Here is a 20115-nt window from a genome sequence, read left to right as displayed (position 1 = left end):
AGCTCTCGGCGTTGCTTCCGGCTTGGCTGGTCGTTCATACTAATACAATTGGCAGTATTAGGGGGTGGGAAAGCCGGTGGGTGGGGATCGGATGTTGTGGACAGCGACTCCTACAGGTCAGTTGGTGCGCCTGTACAGCAGAATCAGGAAGTATCGGGGGCAGCGTGAGCCTCCCACGCGTTACTCACCACTGAGAGATCGCGCTGTACAGGTGAAAAGATGCAACGGCTGCCTCCTCGTGTACCGGAGAGGACGCGTCTATGCTTTTACCAATGCGTTCGTGTTTCCGGGTTCCCGTTTTGCGCTCCGATTGGCCACTGACCTACGCTAGTACGCCCCCCTCGCTATGAGCGTGTGTCTGTGCGCTATTGTTTATTATTATCCGGCCACAGTGTGGGTTCCCTGGTCGGTGATGATGAGCTCAAATAGGTTATTATAATAAACACTGAATGGAGCAATATAGCCTTGTTGTTAGTTAGACTTACCGGACAATTCAGTACAGCAGGCTATACGGTCTTCTTCAGTTGAGTTACACTTTGAAACATTTATAGCGAGTCTAGCTCCAGAGATGCATCATCACAACAACACAGGCGGCTCTACAACAACAATTGCTTATTTATCTATAAAGAAGACAATCCCATCGCTGACAAAAAGTACTATAGTCACACACAGGCCTGCCGTGTTTTATGAATTAAGTAGATTTTCATTTAAGTTACAAGTGGTGCCGTGACTCTGATAATCTGGTTGAGCACAGCTCTCCAGCCGGGGGGGGGGGGGGGGGTGGAGTGAGTTGGAGAGGGGGGTGAGTGTAACAAAGTTGAAACTTTGCAATGGTAGTGTACTGTAGCCCTGTGGCGCCGTAAACTAACTCTACACCTTGCAACATGAATTGGATTCCTCTTCAGGTGGCAGAATGGATAAGACTGTGGTAGTTCACATAATTTATGTGGTCACATGGTGGGGCGCAGTGGCTCGGGAGGTAGAGCAGTTGTAATCCGGAGGTTTCTGGTTCTATTCCCGCTCCTCCCGGGCAGCGTGTCAAAGTGTCCTTGAGCTAGACACTTAACCCCTAATTGCTCATGATGAGCAGGTTGGCACCTTGCATGGTTGCCTCCGCTGTCGGTGTGTGAATGTGTGAGTGAATGGGTAAAATGTGAGGAACAAATTGTAAAGTGCTTTGGATAAAAGCGCTATATAAATGCAGCCATTTTACCATTTACATGGTGCTGGTGAGCTAAATGAACACTGAAGAGGGTGAAGTTGTGTGTTCCAGTTTAACATCTCTACTGTAGCCCCCTTTTATCATGCTTTTTTCCATCTAATATAACAAATATAGTTTTTTAAATCTCATGTAGCACACTACTATTATCCATCACTTTGAAAACCAATTAAAACAATAAACACTGATTTGCACCGAGTATCCCCAACCAGAGTAGATAATATGTGTGATGGCCACGTTGAAAAGACAAGACTTCAGACTCGACAAACTATTTCCTTTATTAGAAAGAGATCCTCGGAGGAGCGAGCCCTCGGAGAACTCCAGAAGATGTTATGATGTTACATGCCAAATATACAGTTCTATACAGAAAAGTGCAATGTCACAATGGGTAAGCTGTTTTTATTCATCATCATCAATCCATTCATACAACTTTCTTTCTTTTCTTCTTTTCTAAAATGGCATCGTTACTTAATTCATCCCCCTTCCTCCGGCACAGCACTTGCTCACAAACACAGGGTCTGAAATGAGAATGTAACAGTACAGAATCATGTCTGAAGGTCCTCTAAAACTAAAAATGTCAAAGGCACTTTCACGTGTACATACTACAGATGTACAGAGAGACGCCACAGAGTAGCTACCGTTAAACAACAGCCTATACGGACAGCGTAACGACCCGACCTGCTACAGTACTTAACTATTCGGGGACGTTACATTGTGACACACGATGACACACTTTTACTACAGGCCTCGCGGATGGGAAACACCTGTATCACTGGACCTTTTTTTTCTTCTTTTTCTCGTTTCTACAACTTTTCTTTCTTAATTTTTTTTAATGTATTTTTGTATTTTTTAAATTTCAATAAGTTCTAAAAAAAAAAAAAAAACGTTACACATAAAACTTAATTACAAAAATAATCAATAATAAATGGGTTAGTAATTCAGAATGCAAATTCATTTTTTCAATAACTATACACAATGAAATATTTGTCACGTCAAAAGGGATACTGTAAACCTGCCGTTAGGAGAGCTTTGCTTATTCATTGCGGAATTGGAAAAAAAAAACATTTTGCAGAGTTATTAAATCTATGGCCACTAGCCAGACACGACATGCGCCCGTCCCTGCTACGTCTACCTTACAGTATAGTAGTACTTCAAAAACACTACGGGTGGCACAGTCACACACACACAGTCACACAGTCACACACACAGTCACACACACACACAGTCACACACACACACACACAGTCACACACACACACACACACACACACACACACACACACACACACACACACACACACACACACACACACACACACGTGAGTCGCCCAAGAAGAAGTCGCATGTACTGTAAGAGAATGTTCCTCCCCGTTTGTTTCAGCACGTGCCGCTGTCGTTCCAGGCATGTGCGGCATGCCTGGAACACCGCTGCGCATCAATCATTCACAAGGAGGGGGGGGGGGGGGGGGGTTATCACCCGGAGGAGATTCCACACGTAAAACCTTTAACACCGGAGCAAATGCAGGAGTACATCTTTCAGTCATCATCCACACACCTGACACAAAACACGGGGACTTCGAAGGACTCAAGCAAAGCGGCTACTGTTTCACTGTTTCTTCTTCTTCTTCTTCTCCCAAACGAGTGGGATCGTGACCTTTTATAAGGTAGATCTACGGATCCTAACGATGAAGAAGCAGGAAGAAAATATGAAAAAGAGGCTCTTAACAATAACAGTCATTAGGTCCATGGCTACCGGCCGCGCTCCCTGTTGGAGCAGCGCCATGACGACAGTCTATTCAGTTCATTCAGTCATTATAAAGGAATGACGAGTCAACATCTTATGCTCTAACTTGTACAGGATCAAGTCTTTGGGTAAATAAAGCCAGGCATTATAATGAAACGAGCTACCCCTACGGTAGCCTGTCCCACATCCCACACTCTTGGAAAAAGACGCGTTGACAGAACGCAAGACGTTGTTGTCCCTCACTAAACACATACGTGCATGTTGGGGAAAACATGTTTTAAAGATTCCCTCCACTCGAAACATTTCTATGGTTCACTCCTCTTGGAGGCCTTTTGGACTATACAGATTGTTATTTGTGCAGAACGTGTCACCAGAGTGCCTTTTTACCATTCTGTCCCTGGAGAGGGAGAGCTTCTCTGAAATCTGAGTTGAAACTAATAGGCTGAACCTCTCATGGTCCAATATATACGGTGACTGGACACCTTTACCTTCAGCTACACAGAAAGCTGAGTAGGTATCGACACCTAAGAATAAAAGCTGCCGCTTTGGAATTCCTGGTAAATATCAATGGGTGCTTGTTGCCAATTTGCATATCGATAGATCCTTGCGTTCACCCTTCAAAAGGGGTAAATGTGTCGAGAATCTACTAAGCCATTTTCAGTAGTTTATTGAATAATTTGGATGGAAAAACCAATAATGTAATACAATATAGAACGTTTTTTAAGAGTTTAAAATACATCTGGAGGAGATCTTTAATAAAAACTTTAAGCCAGGTCGTCTTTTTCTTTGTTGCACATCCGCAGTTTAGTTAAGGACCACACACTCTGTTATTTCAACACTTTCTTTTTTTGGGAGTGTAATATCGTATGTTTTTATGTAAAGCTACAGGTAGGAGATGATAAATCCTAGTTTTTTTTCTACATTCTACAATAAAAAATAAAATACATTTCACACGGCTCTCTGTGGTTCTAAGGATAAATGCGAAGCCATAAGTTATTATCGACGTGGGTGGAATTCAAAGAGGATTAAAATGGTTCACATGATGTTCATGATAAAAGGGGGTTTTCACATAGTGGTTCTATCCAATAGTCACGTCGTCTCACTCTTAAAATATACTGAAATAGTGATCTGTTAATATAAAATCTGTTTTGAAAGTAACATAACACTGAAGTGATCTCTTGGTAGGTTTCCCGAGATGTGGCCTATAGTCTTGGTCGTAGAAACGTGTCGAGTATGCGTGAGTTACATTAGACCGATATCAATACAGTTCATTTATCAACGCAGTGCCTCTAGTAGCCGTAAGTGTCGAAGCTCTCTAGCTTCTGTTCCGTTTCTGCCATGGCCATCATAGCGCCTCTACATTGGAGTCAGTAAGGCCTTTGTTTTTAGTACACTAACATCTCAATGGCTCTTTGTACAGTATGTAGGTGAGAGCACCAAAAATACTTTTAATTCTATGTCTATGGGTAAGAAACTCTGGTTAGACTGATTTAGATACACACGTCCCCGCATGAGGCCCCTCTTCGAGTCGAGCGTTACAACAGAGAAGCTACTTGTTACGTTTCTAAAACCTCGAAGGAAGCCTTTGTGATTTGTTGTTGTTGTTTTTTTTTTACCAAGAGAAAAGAAGAAAGGTTACATAGTATTGATAGGGGGGCATATCAACAGGTTACAGTATTGTTCCATACATATCGACAGCAATTGTAGACAGAAGTTTTTGTCTATTTTGAAATAATGGGTCCAGTATATCCATCTCTTTTCTTTGCGAGTCCAGCACCCGTCCTCGGGGATCCTCGAGAGTTTCACTTCCAAGACACTGCAAAGCCACGCGCATCCCTCTCATGGAGCAGACGTCACACCCCGTCGCTTAAAATATCTCTCTTTCCGTCCAGGTGATGGCTGTTGCACTTTTCATAGATATCGTTATTAATATAACTACCACTTTATAGACATTGCTAAGATGATGTTAAAGTCCCCTTGGAGGCCTCTCTCTCTCTCTCTCTATTCCGGCGTGTGTCCACCATAGAGAATATTATTATTATTATCATTATTATTATTAACAGTTTCGCTTTGTTTTTTTCTTCTCCCCCCTCATAACTATGGTTCCTGTCCCAGAGTTCACATAGTGCAGGACTTATCCAGGGGGTCCTGAGCAGAGGGCACGGGGGGCAGCGGGGCCTGGATGATCTTGGGCATGACCATGGGCTTGGGCCTCAGGGCCGGCGGCTTGAGCTGCACCCCCATGCGGGGCGCCACCATGGGCTTGAAGGTGCTCATGGCGTCGCTGGAGTTGCTGGTGCTGCGGCGGATGGGTGGCTCCGTGTTGGCTGTGGAGCGCAGCAGCACGCTGTGGATGGGGCTGAGGGACTCGCTGGAGCTGGCCGGAGTGGGACCGCCGCCCCCCCCGGAGGAGGAGGAGGTCTGCCTCTGCTCCAGGGTGTCCAGCACCACGTCCGGGGCGTGTTTGGCCGAGCTCTGCCTCTCCAGCTCGCGCAGCTCGTTCAGGGCGGTGTTCATCGTCTCCTCTATGTCCTGCGGGGATGAGAGGGGAGAGAGAGAGAGAGAGAGAGATATGAAGAGTACGATAAGGAGAGAGTTCGGAATGGATGTGAGATGACAGAGGCACAGCAAGACAGGAGAAGGTAGGAGGAGCTACATAGGGAGGTGTAGTCTGACGTCACTTTGGACCGGCCGCGAGGTCCGCCCGTATAGGGATTTATCATTGGGAAAATGGATTATCGGCTATTGTAACAATTCTGCCTCATGAACATTGGAAAGCTTTCCATTTTTGCACAAAATTTGTTCTCTTCTATCATTAACATTATTATTATTATAATTTCTTTTGTATCTCTCTTTCTCCGATTTTTCTCTGTTTTCTCCCCGTCCCAAGTTAGTCGTTATGCCAATTCCCCCCCCCTCCCCTACCTGGTTGTTGTGCGCATGTTCTCCTACTGGTCGGTACAAGGGAACCCTGAAGTATCCGCACGCTTCCTCCGACACGTGCGGCGACAGCCAGTGGCTCTCTTCTCACCTGGCAGCGAGGACTCTCATTGGTGAAGTGTAACACGTGGGAGGTCACGCTGCCTTCCTCAAGTCCTGCCTCCGCTGAGCAAGCGCCCAGACCTGACCTGTAGGCGTCGCTGTCCACAACGGCAGTTTCCCACCCACGGCTTCTCTCCCCCTAACTCAGCCAAACGAGTTAGTATAGCGATCAGCCCAAACCAAGGCAATGCTGACTCCGGGAGTCGAGACCGCAGCCTCTTGCATTGGTGACGAGTGCAATCTCCGCTACGCCACCTGACCGTGCTAACATTATTGTTTTAAGCATTTTTGGTTGAAATAAAATTCTTACGATTTTTACCATTAATTGCGAATATTTTCATGTTGAGCTATAGATTGTGGATGAATACGCACAGAAAGGTACACCATGCAAATGTTCATGCTTTATTTCTTTTAAACGAGACGATTTAGAAATGGGCAATGGGGGAAATACGTTGCAATTTTGCGAGGTGGACCGGCTGGAAACAGCAATGACGTAACCACTACACCTCCCTATAGAAGGAGAGTTAAAAAAAAAGAAGGAAGAAAACATCCAGCGTGCATCATCATCATCATCTGTGCAGAGTGGAGTGTTCTGTCGTGTGCTGCAGAGGCTCCGCGGCCTAATGACTTTGGATAGCGAAGAAGATGCGGAGATGACGAGATGTATTCATCTGAGCATCTTCCTGGTAGACGAGACAGACGGGCCAGCGACGTTAAGACGTCCCCTCTGTGACCTCAGCGTTCTAATTATAGCTCTAAACACACACACACACACACACACACACACACACGCACACACACACACACACACACACGCACGCCGCCGCCGGCTCTACTATCCAGAAAGTGTGTCGCTGCGGTCTAATTAAAGACCCGTCACATCTTTATCAGCTCTGAATGAAGTAATTGGGTCCGTTTCCAACACAAAGCATTACCATCCAGACGCTGACGTATACTTTGTAATGGCCTTCTGTTTTCTGACACAACACAGGCGCCCGGGACTCAGACTCAGATTCAAGAACTCTCTGCGTGCCGTGGAGCGAGACGACAACAACGCCGCGGCTCTCAAAGAGAGACTCGACGTCTCAAAACTAGTGCCTGTGAAGCTCCAGCGGGTTCTCCTTCATTGTGTGTTTAGCAGAGACACAGTAGCAGCCAGAGGTAGCGGAAGACAGGGGGGACTGACTATGTTTTTACAGGGCAGGGCAGGGCTGTGACGGTGGAGGGAGCCCCACGCTGACCTGTGCGATGGTCTCCGGGTCCAGGGACTTGCCGCCGTGGTGGTGGTGGTGGTGGCCGCCCTCGGAGAAGGCCGTGTACTGCTGGCCGGAGGAGGTGGAGCGGCGGATGGGCGGGCTCTCGATCTTCTTCAGCGACTCGTGCCGGCTGATGTTGGTGAGGCTGCCGTGGCCCGTGCGGCGCCGGCGCTCCGGGCTGTCCACCGGCATGTGGCCCCCCGTGCGGCTCCGCAGCAGGTCGCGCGGGCTGAAGTGGCCCCCCAGGACGGGGGAGCCCATCTCCGGGGTGCCGCCGTGCTGCCCTCCGTGGCCCTGCTGGGAGGGGTGCGCCATGCAGTGGACGTCGGTGGGACGGGCGGGGGGCCGGCGAGACGGGGGGTCAGACCTCTTCCTGTGCTGCCTGTTGGAGGGGGGGAGACAGACACGGAGGTCAGGAGGTCGTCTTGACGAAGAGCACGCAGCTCGGAAAGTAAAAAAAAATATTATGTCCGCAAAAGCAGCGCTACCCCGTCTCCACACACCTACCCAGAGGGACCACATTTTAACTTGAATCTTTTATCGTCTGTGAGTTGCTGCCATCACAAAGGGGAGGTGTCGGAATGAAAATGGAATACAATATATATATAGTATCATGTATTCTGGAAATGGAATATGCACACAGAGGAAGCAGCAATTAACCCCCAATAGAGAGACTTGCTTTTGCAATATGTACTTTGGTATTTCATGCCAATAAAATGACCATTTTAAATGAAATTAGGATTGAATTGAAGTGAAAGGAGACCTGGGACACTATGGGAACACTAAAAGAGAGCGCCGTCTCACTGTAGGGTTCAGACCTAAGAGTGCGATGATGTCAGACCCCAAAGTGTTTCTACAGTATAACGAGCTTGTTTGGGGGGAGCAGGTACAACGGTTCAGTGGCGGGCGGGCGGCCAGCGCCGGGAGGCCTGCGGTTCATCAGAGCACCGCAGCAGGCTCCCTGGGAGAAGCTACAGCTGGCTCAGCAACCCAGCTGTCCCCTACGTGAACCTGGCTGCTCCCAAACACACGCTAATCTGAAACAACCAAATGTGAAAAGACACCAACGTACACACGCCAGGGTTCCCACATACGTTGCAATATGAAATTCAAGGACTTTCAAGTACTTTTCCAATCACTATTTTTCATTTTAAAAAGATACTTCACTTTAAAATGCAGTTTTTTTTTTTTTGAAAAATTTATCGGATCCAACATTTATGGCTTAAAACAAATTTCCGACAATTAGTTACACTTTAAATAAAAGAAATTCAATTTATTGATTCAGAACAATTTTATCATGGATGAACAACATTTTCAATGTGAATGGTTGATTTGAATTTCAATGACTTTTTAAGCACCTTGTTAAAAAATTTGCTGTTTTCAAGGAATTCCAGGCCTTGACCTTTTCTTTAAAAAAAATCAAGCACTTTAAGCACTTCAATGACCTTGTGCGAACCCTGACACACACACACGTGCCCTGCACAGATCACAAACTCATGCATGTGCACACACGACAACACACCTGATTTTGGACATATACCAACGGACACACACACACACACAAATGGACGGACACATACACACACACACACACACACACGTTAGCTTATGTCTGGCGCTGCTCCCCGGTAACTAATGTTCCCCTGAAGCAGCCCATCATCCCCACTCTGGCTCCGATAAGCTCTGCTCTGCATATTTATGAGGGACACAGTCGGGTTCGAAGCTATTATGCCTCCTCACTCACAACAGCCACCGTCACTACAGTGGGGTGGTGTGCAGTAGGGGAGAAGCTGGTACCATTGTTACACACCAACAGTTGTAACACACACACACTATTTAAAGGAACACGCCAACATTTTGGGAAATTAGCTTACAGTCTTCTCCAAAGAGAGACAAGAAGATAGATACCAGTTTCCTCTCTGTGCGTTCAGTAGAAAGCTATCTGGCTGCACGTTAGCTTAGCACAATGAATGGTGGACAGTGCCGGTTAATCTTCGGGAGAGGTGTTAGTTGGACAATGCCTAGGCTAACCGGTACTGTCCGCTTCCATTCATTGTGCTACGCTAGGCTAACGTGCAGCCAGATACTGTAGCTTTCTACTGAACGCACAGAGAGGAAATTTGTATCTATCTTATTGTCTCTCTCTCTGGAGAAGACAGTAAGCTAATTTTCCCAAATGTTGGCGTGTTCCTTTAAGCAAAGACCCGATGAAGGCATGTTGGTTTTAATGATGTGAGAACATCCATCTGCCACAAGAGTTGCTGAACATTTCTCCCTCGTTAGTTGTTTCCACTTCATGCATCTCGGTCGAACGATGAAGTTGCGACACATCTTGTGTTTCTCTGAAGCAAACGCAGGACATTTGGTATTCTTGCTTTTCCCCCCGGACACCGTGTCTCGCTGCACAAGAAGACGGCCCAGGGCTAAATGTCAGTCTCCATTAGGACCCGTTCTGTACACATACCAGATATTAGTAAGTGATCACTCCCAAAGGACCACGATATCCATAGACGTGATGCAATAGTACAGTGAATATTGAAGGGGAAATAGAGACCGAGGGAGAGACACACTGTCCATCTTGATGAATGTACACAAAAAGTACTGAAACATGTATGAATTACTGAATACTTCAAAAGGATTGCATCCGCAAAGGTATTATTGTATTGTAAGCAACGGTCTTACGATAACTAATAACTTCAACAACATCCCATGAAGAGTTTCATTTTCATGTCGGTGTAAATATATCATCATCTCGCGCACCAAACGGTTGATAGCTCATGTCAGGAGACCGTTATTTCCCCCGTCTCCTAATTTCCGCAAATTCCAAGAAAGTCTCTCGTCGACATTAATTGCTCTCCCCGGCGATAATGTGTCAATCAGTTACTCCCGAACTTAATCATGCCCCCGAGACACAAGTGTTTCTGGTCCCCGGCTAACGACTCGTCCTCCATCACCAAGAGACACACGTGGAGATTCATCATCATACTAGATAATGAGACATAATCTGTTGGGGACGGGAGGGACTTCAGGGAACCGAGGAAAGAGTGCATCACGTTGTACAATATACAAGTCTGCACCACGCTGTACAATATACAAGTCTGCACCACGCTGTACAATATACAAGTCTGCATCATGTACAATATACAAGTCTGCACCACGCTGTACAATATACAAGTCTGCATCACGATGTACAATATACAAGTCTGCACCACGCTGTACAATATACAAGTCTGCACCACGCTGTACAATATACAAGTCTGCATCACGCTGTACAATATACAAGTCTGCACCACGCTGTACAATATACAAGTCTGCACCACGCTGTACAATATACAAGTCTGCACCACGCTGTACAATATACAAGTCTGCACCACGCTGTACAATATACAAGTCTGCACCACGTTGTACAATATACAAGTCTGCACCATACTGTACAATATACAAGTCTGCATCACGCTGTACAATATACAAGTCTGCACCACGCTGTACAATATACAAGTCTGCACCACGCTGTACAATATACAAGTCTGCACCACGCTGTACAATAATATACAAGTCTGCACCACGCTGTACAATATACAAGTCTGCACCACGCTGTACAATATACAAGTCTGCATCATGATGTACAGTGTCACTCAAATAGACCCCTCCCCAGTAGCGCTTCACTACGGAGTGTCACTCAAACAGACCCCTCCCTAGTAGCGCTTCACTACGGAGTGTCACTCAAACAGACCCCTCCCCAGTAGCGCTTCACTACGGAGTGTCACTCAAACAGACCCCTCCCCAGTAGCGCTTCACTACGGAGTGTCACTCAAACAGACCCCTCCCCAGTAGCGCTTCACTATAGAGTGTCACATTGAATAGAGCAAATAGAGTGAGGGTAGAGTGGATAGGGTGAGGGTGGAGTGGATAGGGTGAGGGTGGAGTGGATAGGGGTAAGGTTGAGTGGATAGGGGTAAGGTTGAGTGGATAGGGTGAGGGTGGAGTGGATAGGGTGAAGGTTGAGCGGATAGGGTGAAGGTTGAGTGGATAGGGAGAGGGTGGAGTGAATAGGGCAAGGGTGGAGAGGGTGGAATGAGATGGAACCCATGTCTTGCAGCATAAAGAGACAAACCGGGTAAGGTAAACAAGTGCAGTGACTCTCAATGCCCTGCAGGGGGAGCAGTCTACATTCACAACACCAGTCCCCTCTGGGAATGGGCTTAGGAAAGAAAACAAGAGCCAGCTTCAACACACACAGAGCAACCTATGAGCCTTATCCCTATTGACAGCTCAGGCACTTGCTTATCTATGTAAATCATAATGTAAATCATATGACATTCTATGAGTTCCTTTCTTTCAAAAACAGCAGAGTACAGTTTCTAACTTGATTCGTTGCCCTCAGCTGACAAGCCCACGCTTCTCATGAGTAGCCTAACAATGTCACCGTATGAAATATGCAGGTTTACCAAGAGAATCACTTTGACCACATAAACAATAGTCATACCGCACAGACTAGAGTCCCACTAGTCGACACGCCAGCCACCGACAAACATCCACTCCGCCGAGAACGCCAGACAAGCCATAACGAGAAGCCTAACGAGGGCACTAAGTGAGATGCATGCAGGTTTAATAAGATCATCGCCATATCGGCGAGTCCCCCGAGGTGCCGTTCTGTTGTTGTTGTTGTTTTTGTTGTTGATCTGAGGTCATTGTCACCATGACACCCGGCCCGAGGCTTTCGGTCTTGGCAAAAGTGCATTGTTGATCGAGAACAGTGGGCGAGGGGAACATATCTAAATAAAGCCCAGGCTATGAATGATTCATCAGTTCTGAGGCCTGTTTGAATAGAACAGTAGTCAAATGGAAGGAAAGGGGGGGGGGTTGATGGTGCAGACTGTACTGGGGGTGGAGGGGTTACATGGATACAGAATGGAGGCTACAGCTCCGTCCAGATTCCTGCCTCTGGGTGATATGGTTCATCAACATTGCAATGGGGGGGGGGGGGGGGGGGGGGAGAAAAAAGCAAGCGCTGCTTCTCAATAAAATAGGATCTAATCTCGTGTTTGGCGAGAGCCAGTGATAGCGAGACATTTCAAGGTCATTTACTCCACCAGGAGGAATGAGAATGCTGCGATGAATAGAGGAGTAGGAGACAAAATACTGGCAATCTACCAGACGGCTAGACTCCCTGCCAAAGAGATGTGTGCGGGATTGAGAGTGTGTGTGTGTGTGTGTGTGTGTGTGTGTGTGTGTGTGTGTGTGTGTGTGTGTGTGTGTGTGTGTGTGTGTCTGCCCTGGAATACTCTCCTGGAATGCCACTATGAAATCAGCATTTCATATACTTTACAGAATGATGCTGTCTGGATAACCATCTGTAGAGAGGCAGGTGGACTATTTCACTGGGAGAACATTAGAATAGGAAATAGGGATGTCTGATAGGGATGGCCTACCGATATTATGGGCCGATATTGGCATTCAAATGTGATATCGGAAATGATCGGTATCGGTAAAAAAAAAAAAATGATTTACGGTACTTATTTCTTATTTTTTTTTACATTTATTTAACCTTTATTTACCCAGGCAAGCAAGTAAGAACAAATTCAGATTTTATTTATTGTCAAAAGTATGCATAATGTTGTGTTAATTCCACGACAAGAGATATGTAATGTTAATTACCTGAAATTATTCCTTTTTTTTTGGGGGGGGAAACCCTGCATATATCGGTATCGGTTGATATCGGTATCGGAAATTAAGAGTTGGACAATATCGGTATAGGTAAAAAAGCAAATATCGAACATCCCTAATAGGAAACGGTTTAGTCTAAAGTGGGTTGAGCTGTATTTAAGGCTATGGTGAAGCCTATTGTAACCAGGTTTCCGGTGTGCAAATGCTTTATCTGATCATTTTGGTATGTTACCTTTTTATCTGTAATATCTATGTGTTTATTTATGATTGAATATAAAGGAATATCTTATCTTAAATAAAAAAAATAAAAAAATGTAATTGCTACTGTGTATGGATTATGGTGCAGATGACCAGTGCAGTGCACTACTTTAGTTTTAGTTTTTTGGAGGCAACATTGGTTTATGTGATAGCATACTCTCAGTCCTGTTCTGCAATATCACTTCCAGTACCTGTTGCGGATTAAAATGGTTCTTACTTAATGAAGGCGTTGCATTGGTTTCACTGTAATCTGACTGACCTAAATTCACAGCAGAAAAAGTAGAGCAAACACTATTTTTAAAATTAAATTAAATTCAGCATAGCTGTTTTATTTCAACTCACCGAACGGGTTTTGCAGCATTCGGCTCACGCTTGTGTGTGTGTGTGTGTGTGTGTGCGTGTGTGTGTGTGCGTGTGTGTGCGTGTGTGTGTGTGTGTGTGTGTGTGTGTGTGTGTGTGTGTGTGTGTGTGTGTATGTGTGTCACAGCTATTCAAGATGCTCACATGTTCACAGATGATGCTCACATGTAATGTGTATACGTGTGTATTTGTGTATTGTACGTGTGTCCTGCTTTAACATCAGCACATGTGAAGTAGAGTGGACCGGTACCGGTCCGGTACCGGTATATATATATATATATATATATATAATATGAATGAGTATCCTTTGCATCTCTCCATCCATGTTTCATCTGCCTGCTCAATACTCTTGTCATTCTAGATCCGATCGTGTGCGTCATGGGACACAAGCTCCAAGTGCATCCTCCCCCAGCAGGCCGGTGCGTCGATGCTTTAATAAACTAAATAATGGATTTCTATCTAATCTGTTAACTTATACCTCGTTGTCAGTGTGGTCATTGGTGTGAAGAAGGTGCCGTGCGTGTGTGCTGCCACTAGGGGGCGGAGTGGCTAACTGTGAGTGAGTTACTGACTGACCGAATGAGCTAGTGAGGTGCTTCTCATCATAAAAAAACAAACAAAAAATCAACACGATAATACATTTACTGCAATTACAAGCTTGGTAAGTTTTTGTCCTGCGGAATGGTGTTCATGAAGAATTCAAAGTGGAAGACTTGAGAGTCCTAATCAGGTTCTAGCTCTAGTTGCAAACCCACCGGCTGATGTAGGCCTCAGAGATCCTGCTGTCCGTAGGAGAACTAATGTCTTTGGCCGAACATTTGTCCTCTCCAGCATGGCCGCTACTCGCCTCGCTGTCTGCCTTCTGGCTCAGAGTGTCTGAGAAGTTGTCATCCCTGAGAGTGACAGCAAGGGAGAGAGAGAGGGGGAGAGAGGGAGAGAGAGAGAGAGGGAGAGAACTTTACATTTTGCCTGTAACATTTAAAACCGTAGTTGTTGGAAGCAACATTCTTTTCGGTCTGTTATTTGCCTATCTCGAGAACCGTTCATCCGATCACTTGGCGGGTGTACAGCTGAGGACCCAGGCGAGTGCAGTGTCAGGTTTGGTGCCATTTGGCCAGATGGTGGCGCTATAACAACAAACGTTACATTTTGGCCAGTAATTTTATAACCAATACTCCATTCCTGGATTCTGTGGGTCCAGATCGATTTTGATAAGATTTTCCGCCATTTTGAACAACATTCTCGACAACACTGCAAGCAGCAATACCACCGTTAAGAGATTCACTCAAAAGAAACGTTTTTAAATGCACAGGTTTATAAAATGGACGGAGCTAAAAGCATGGGCCAGGTTTTGTCAACAAGAAAATGTATTATGGAATAACAACAGACTGGCCTCTGGTGGCACAGGGAGAAAATGAAAATGTGAAAATGACTGTTAGAAAATAGTCATTGCAGCCATAACAGGCACACAAATAAATAACAAGAATATACCACAGGCAGACAGACATACACAGAGACACATTCACATCACACTTCTTACTTGCTTGTTTCGTGTGTATGTGTTTGCGTGTGTAACCACCCCCCCCCCCCCCCCCCCCCCCCCACACACACACACACGGAAGTGCAGGTTAATGCTGGTCTCTCAGATATACTGTAGCATGTTTCATTCTGGGCTCTTTACGGTACAAGTGTTGATCTGGGTGTTCTCTACACCCGTCACCTCCTTTGTTAAAATACTAAACGGGACACCTGTCCTGCACGGGCGGCTCTAACCCCCCTCCCACCCCCCACCCCTGTGCGCTTCCATTAGCTAAGAAAACAGTCCATCAACATCAGCCCTACGAGTGAATTATTGATAGAGGCACGGGACAGGACAGCTGCAGACGACGTGCAGGAGAGAGGACAAGGAGAAAGAGGAGGATGAGGACATTCTGAAAAAGAGCATTTCTCCATCCAGCTACTAAACGACAGGAGTGATCCTGTCTTGCTCCTAATGAGACAGGCGATACACTCCATTAGGCAGCGGCGGTTGCCGGGGGCGGTTGCCGGGCGGAGGGTTAGCCGGGGGTTGTCAAGGCCCAGAGCGGGAGAGGGTGACTATGACGGAGGAGCTGGTTAAAGGACCTTTTACGTGGAGAGAGCACTCCACAGAGGAATGGTGGATGATGGCAGGGCAAACCACTGACCTATAAGGACCAATACATACTGGACATCCACTGAGGGTGGAACAAATCAACCCAGGAACAATTCACTATCAATGATTATGATTATATACAGGAACAAATACGATGCCAATCTATTCTATATAGGAGCAATTTGATTTTCGTTAGGTAAATAAATATTTGATCCATCATAAAAGCTTACATTAAAAATCAAATCGAGTTACATTTTGATTAGGTTCATTTGAAATGTGTTAATAGTTCTGCAAAAAGATTTGAGTGAGTCAGCGATAATTAAATATGAAATTAAAACACCAAGTCATTTAACGCAGTCATTAGTTCAAATTTTTTTTATGTTTATAACTTTATTGCATAAACACATTCATTTTACATTCAATGTGTGCTCTAATTGCAGAGGTCAAGGTGGTGTGATCTACCCTGCGCCGTCCTCGATGTGGGCTACAGTGTCGATTGCAGCGGCTGTTCTACCTCAAACTGGATCTGAGCACCTAAAACTGCTCTACGCCGTCCTCAGTTGACCTACACTGACTAACTGTGCCCAGTCTACTTGAACTGGATCTGAGTGGTTCTCCTGCCCCCTGGGGAGAGTGACCTTGGGCCATCATCTTATTTTATCATACCAGCGCTTGTATTCCTGTGCTTTATTGTTCTTTTTTCTATTATTATTTTAACTTTATTTGTCTTAAATACTTAGTATTTAAGACAAATTATACATAATACGTACCAATTATTTGCTATTATTACTAATTATTACTTCGATCATCCATAGCAACACTCATACATCACCGACACGCTGATGGGGGATCCCCTTTCAACTGCCCATCTGAGGTTTCTTCCTTTCCCCCCCCTATTGCTAGGTTACAGGGAGTTGTTCCTTATCTTCCTTGGGGGAAGTCTGGGGGTGTTGTAAAATAGTGGATTTTATGGTGGTTTTTATTGTGGATCTATTGCGAATGCGATGTGTTACTTGTTGATCTGTGAAGCCTGTCGAGGCAACTTGTTGTGATTTTGGGCTATACAAATAAATGTGACTCGACTTTGACATGTTGATGCAGGTGGATTTTCCCCCATTCATCAGGGAAGACCCCTCCCACCCACTACACACAGACTTGGCTGACGGGAGGAGCATGTTCAGTGCTAGGCTAACACTCCCTAAATGTAGCACTGAACAGCACAGGAAGTCCTTCATTCCGACAGCCATCAGACTTTACAATGCATCACTGTGCCTCACTGCATCACTGAACACAGAGTGACAGTTACCATCTTACTGGACTTTAAAACAACACTGTTCAATATTGCACTTACTGTAGACTTCTGTATATTATTTTTACTGTATATCTTTTACTGTATATTTTATTCTATTCTTATTCGTGACTTTGTTCTGTCTAAATGTTTAATGTGAGCGATTTGTAGTGTCAAATTTCCCTCGGGGTGATTAAAGTATGTCTATTCTATTCTAATGCGCTGTGAATGTCAACGTACAATAAATACACAGCTAATAACCAGCACCCAAGCCTCTTAGTGTGGAACAACAACAGCCGTGGATACGTATGTTGATTAAACCACAGGGAGAAACACCAGGGAGCGATGGAGGATGCGTTCCCTGAACTTGAAACAGGCTCCGAGCGCCAGTGGCGACAGACCCTGGAACTTGTACACAAAGTCTCAAGGGAGAGAATTCTACTGTTAACCCATTCACTGCCACACTACAGAAGGTTAACCCTTTACTATCTGTAGTGTGGCAGTGAAAGGGTTAACCTGCTGTCATGTGGCAGTGAAAGGGTTAACCGTAGGGAAGCGACTGAACGTTTGCCGTGAATATAACCCTGTGAGGAAATTGTGGAATTTGCACCAGAGGCTTACAATTAAAAAAAATTATATCATACTTTATATTATTCATATTCCCTTTAGAATCATGATCCTATATATTCTCCAGTCAACTAGTTTCTGACATCGTGTAGGCCTATCAAATTGTATTGGAGCAACTATATGCTCAGATTTAAATTAAAATATATAAATAAATATACAAATATGTATATTTATTTATATATATTTTTATATATATAATATATAAAAAAGTACAATATATATACTATACACACAGATAGATAAATGCATGAATAAAAACAGTCAACACTCACATGTCCTGCACCACGATGTACTGGTGTGGCACCAGGCCGTCGATGCCGTTGTGCCGGCCCTCCCACCAGTCCTCGGACGCCCGGGTGTACAGCAGGAGCGAGGCGCCCTTCTTGAAGGACAACTCGCGGGCAGAGCGTCCAACGTAGTCAAACTTGGCGATGGCCTCAATGGGCTCGCCCTCTGTCAAACGGAGACACGGATGAAGCGCGTCAGGCGGCGTGTCAAGAGAGAGGCCGGGGTTAAGGAGACAGATCGCCGTGGGATCCATTATTCTACGTAGGATTCGGTGTGACTCAGCACACAACGTTTTTGTGATAGAACTCGTAAAATAATGTAATATATAACTAGGAGGGCGTTTGCAGAGTGCTGCTGTCACCACTCACTCACTCACTCACTCACACAACCTGATAATTCATCACATCCAATTCTACTTCCACAGCTGGTCTCTTAAATCCTCTTCAAGTATTTGTATTTCACTTTTAAAGCAAGTATTTTTTTTTTTTTTAACTCTCTTGGTTAGGATTCTTTCCTCCCCCGGAGACTGACGGTGGGCGTGTAGAATAGTGTGGTGAGAAAGTGATGTGATTTCTACCCAGAGCAGCCTTGTCTTGTTTCGCCATAATATAACACAACACTGCTTAAAATCTTCTTGTAACTTACAATACACGTTTCACATGAGCATTTCCTGGTTGATAACAAGAGGACAGTGGCCAAATGGTCAGTAGCGAACATCAACAGTAGGTGCCAGAAAGCTAATTATCAGTCTCAGATCAGTGAACCTGTGTAGTATCGCCCTTGTGCATTCAAGACGTATAAACTTTATCCTGAATATTGATTTCAATGGACAATGGTACAAATTAATTCAAATAAAATAAAAGGACTGAAAAATATTCAAGAATTCATGTCCTTTGGCGGCTGGGTGGCGCAGCGGACATTGCGCTCGTCACCAACGCAAGAGACACCGGGTTCGACTCCGGCTGTCGGCGTTGCCTCCGGCTTGGGCCAGCCGTCATACTAACTCAATTGGCAGAGTTAGCGGGTGGAAGTCGATGGGTGGACGTTGTGGACAGCGACTCCTACAGGTCGGTTGGGGGCGCCTGCACAGCAGAGACAGGAAATGGCGGGGGTAGTGTGAGCCTCCCACACGTTACACCTCGCCAATGAGAGTCCGCGCTGGCAGGTGAAAAGATGTGACAGGCTGCCTCCTCGTGTATCGGAGGGGACACGTGATGCAATGCTTCTATCCTCCCTACAACCGGCCAGTGGGGGGCATATGCGAGCAACGTTCAAGACAGGGGAGGGAAGAATTGGCACAGTGGAATTGGGATGGGAGAAGAGGAGAAAAAAAAAATAAAAAATCAGGTCCTTGGCCTCCTGTCGACCTATGTTGCTGATGTGGACAGACATTAACGTGTGATTGCGCGCTCTACAAATACATTTGATTTGATTTGATTTAGGATACAGCTTGTATGATATTCTCCTACATTATTTCAACCCTGACCCCCCCACGCCCCTGGAAAATTACTAATAACAATACGAATTCAAATACATAATCTGGTTATGTCACAGGGGTTACTACACGTCCTACTATTGGTGTGTGTGTGTGTGTGTGTGTGTGTGTGTGTGTGTGTGTGTGTGTGTGTGTGTGTGTGTGGGCTCACACTGTGTGCACGTGGGGCTATGCTATGTGCTGGAGAGCAGCAGCAGCAGTTATTTGGACTGTAGTCCATAATAACCCAGTTCCACCACGCCGGGCCAGCGCCAGTACAGGGTATTTATAGAACCTATAGCCAGGATAGATCTATGGTTCAGGACCACCATATGGATCCTTTCATCTTGTCCACTAGAAGTACTGTAGTCCAACGGAAAGATTTCAATTTAAATTCTAGAGATCCATACAAGTTTAACCAGTGTTCATTGTCCAATATAAAAAAAATGGCAATGAACTGTCAAATCCTCTGAAGTTATGTTTTGGGAAATGACAGCTTTAATATACAGTAGTTCGCTAGTGTAACCGGTCTTATTTTGACATGCCCCGAGTGGGAGTTGAACCCCGGTCTCCCGCGCCGCGGGCGGCATCACAGATCACTAGACCAAGAGGTGAATTCACTCCTTAGTAATGGGTCTGGATGCCTCTGGGGAGTGAGTTTACTTGCAGTACCGCTTAACGTCCACAGCCACTTCACTACACTGTCCATCGTGACTGTGGATAGACATGCGGTACCTCCGTTACACTAGTATCAATTC

General features: G+C 45.4%; 1 protein-coding gene across 1 annotated transcript in view; it reads right to left on the bottom strand.

The window, feature by feature from the left end:
* Positions 1-1536: 1536 nt before the first annotated feature.
* Positions 1537-20115, bottom strand: part of srgap1a (SLIT-ROBO Rho GTPase activating protein 1a) — a 188302-nt gene continuing 169723 nt past the window's right edge. The window contains 4 exon segments of the mRNA XM_084335154.1: positions 1537-5495; positions 7247-7643; positions 14302-14439; positions 17868-18048. Coding sequence (XP_084191280.1) covers positions 5082-5495; positions 7247-7643; positions 14302-14439; positions 17868-18048 — 1130 coding nt within the window. The 3' untranslated portion in view covers positions 1537-5081.

The sequence above is a fragment of the Notolepis coatsorum genome, assembly GCF_963971535.1.
Source record: "Notolepis coatsorum genome assembly, chromosome: 18".
Classification (NCBI taxonomy): domain Eukaryota; kingdom Metazoa; phylum Chordata; class Actinopteri; order Aulopiformes; family Paralepididae; genus Notolepis; species Notolepis coatsorum.
Note: the sequence above shows the minus strand (reverse complement) of the source record. Positions and strands in the feature narration are given on the sequence as shown.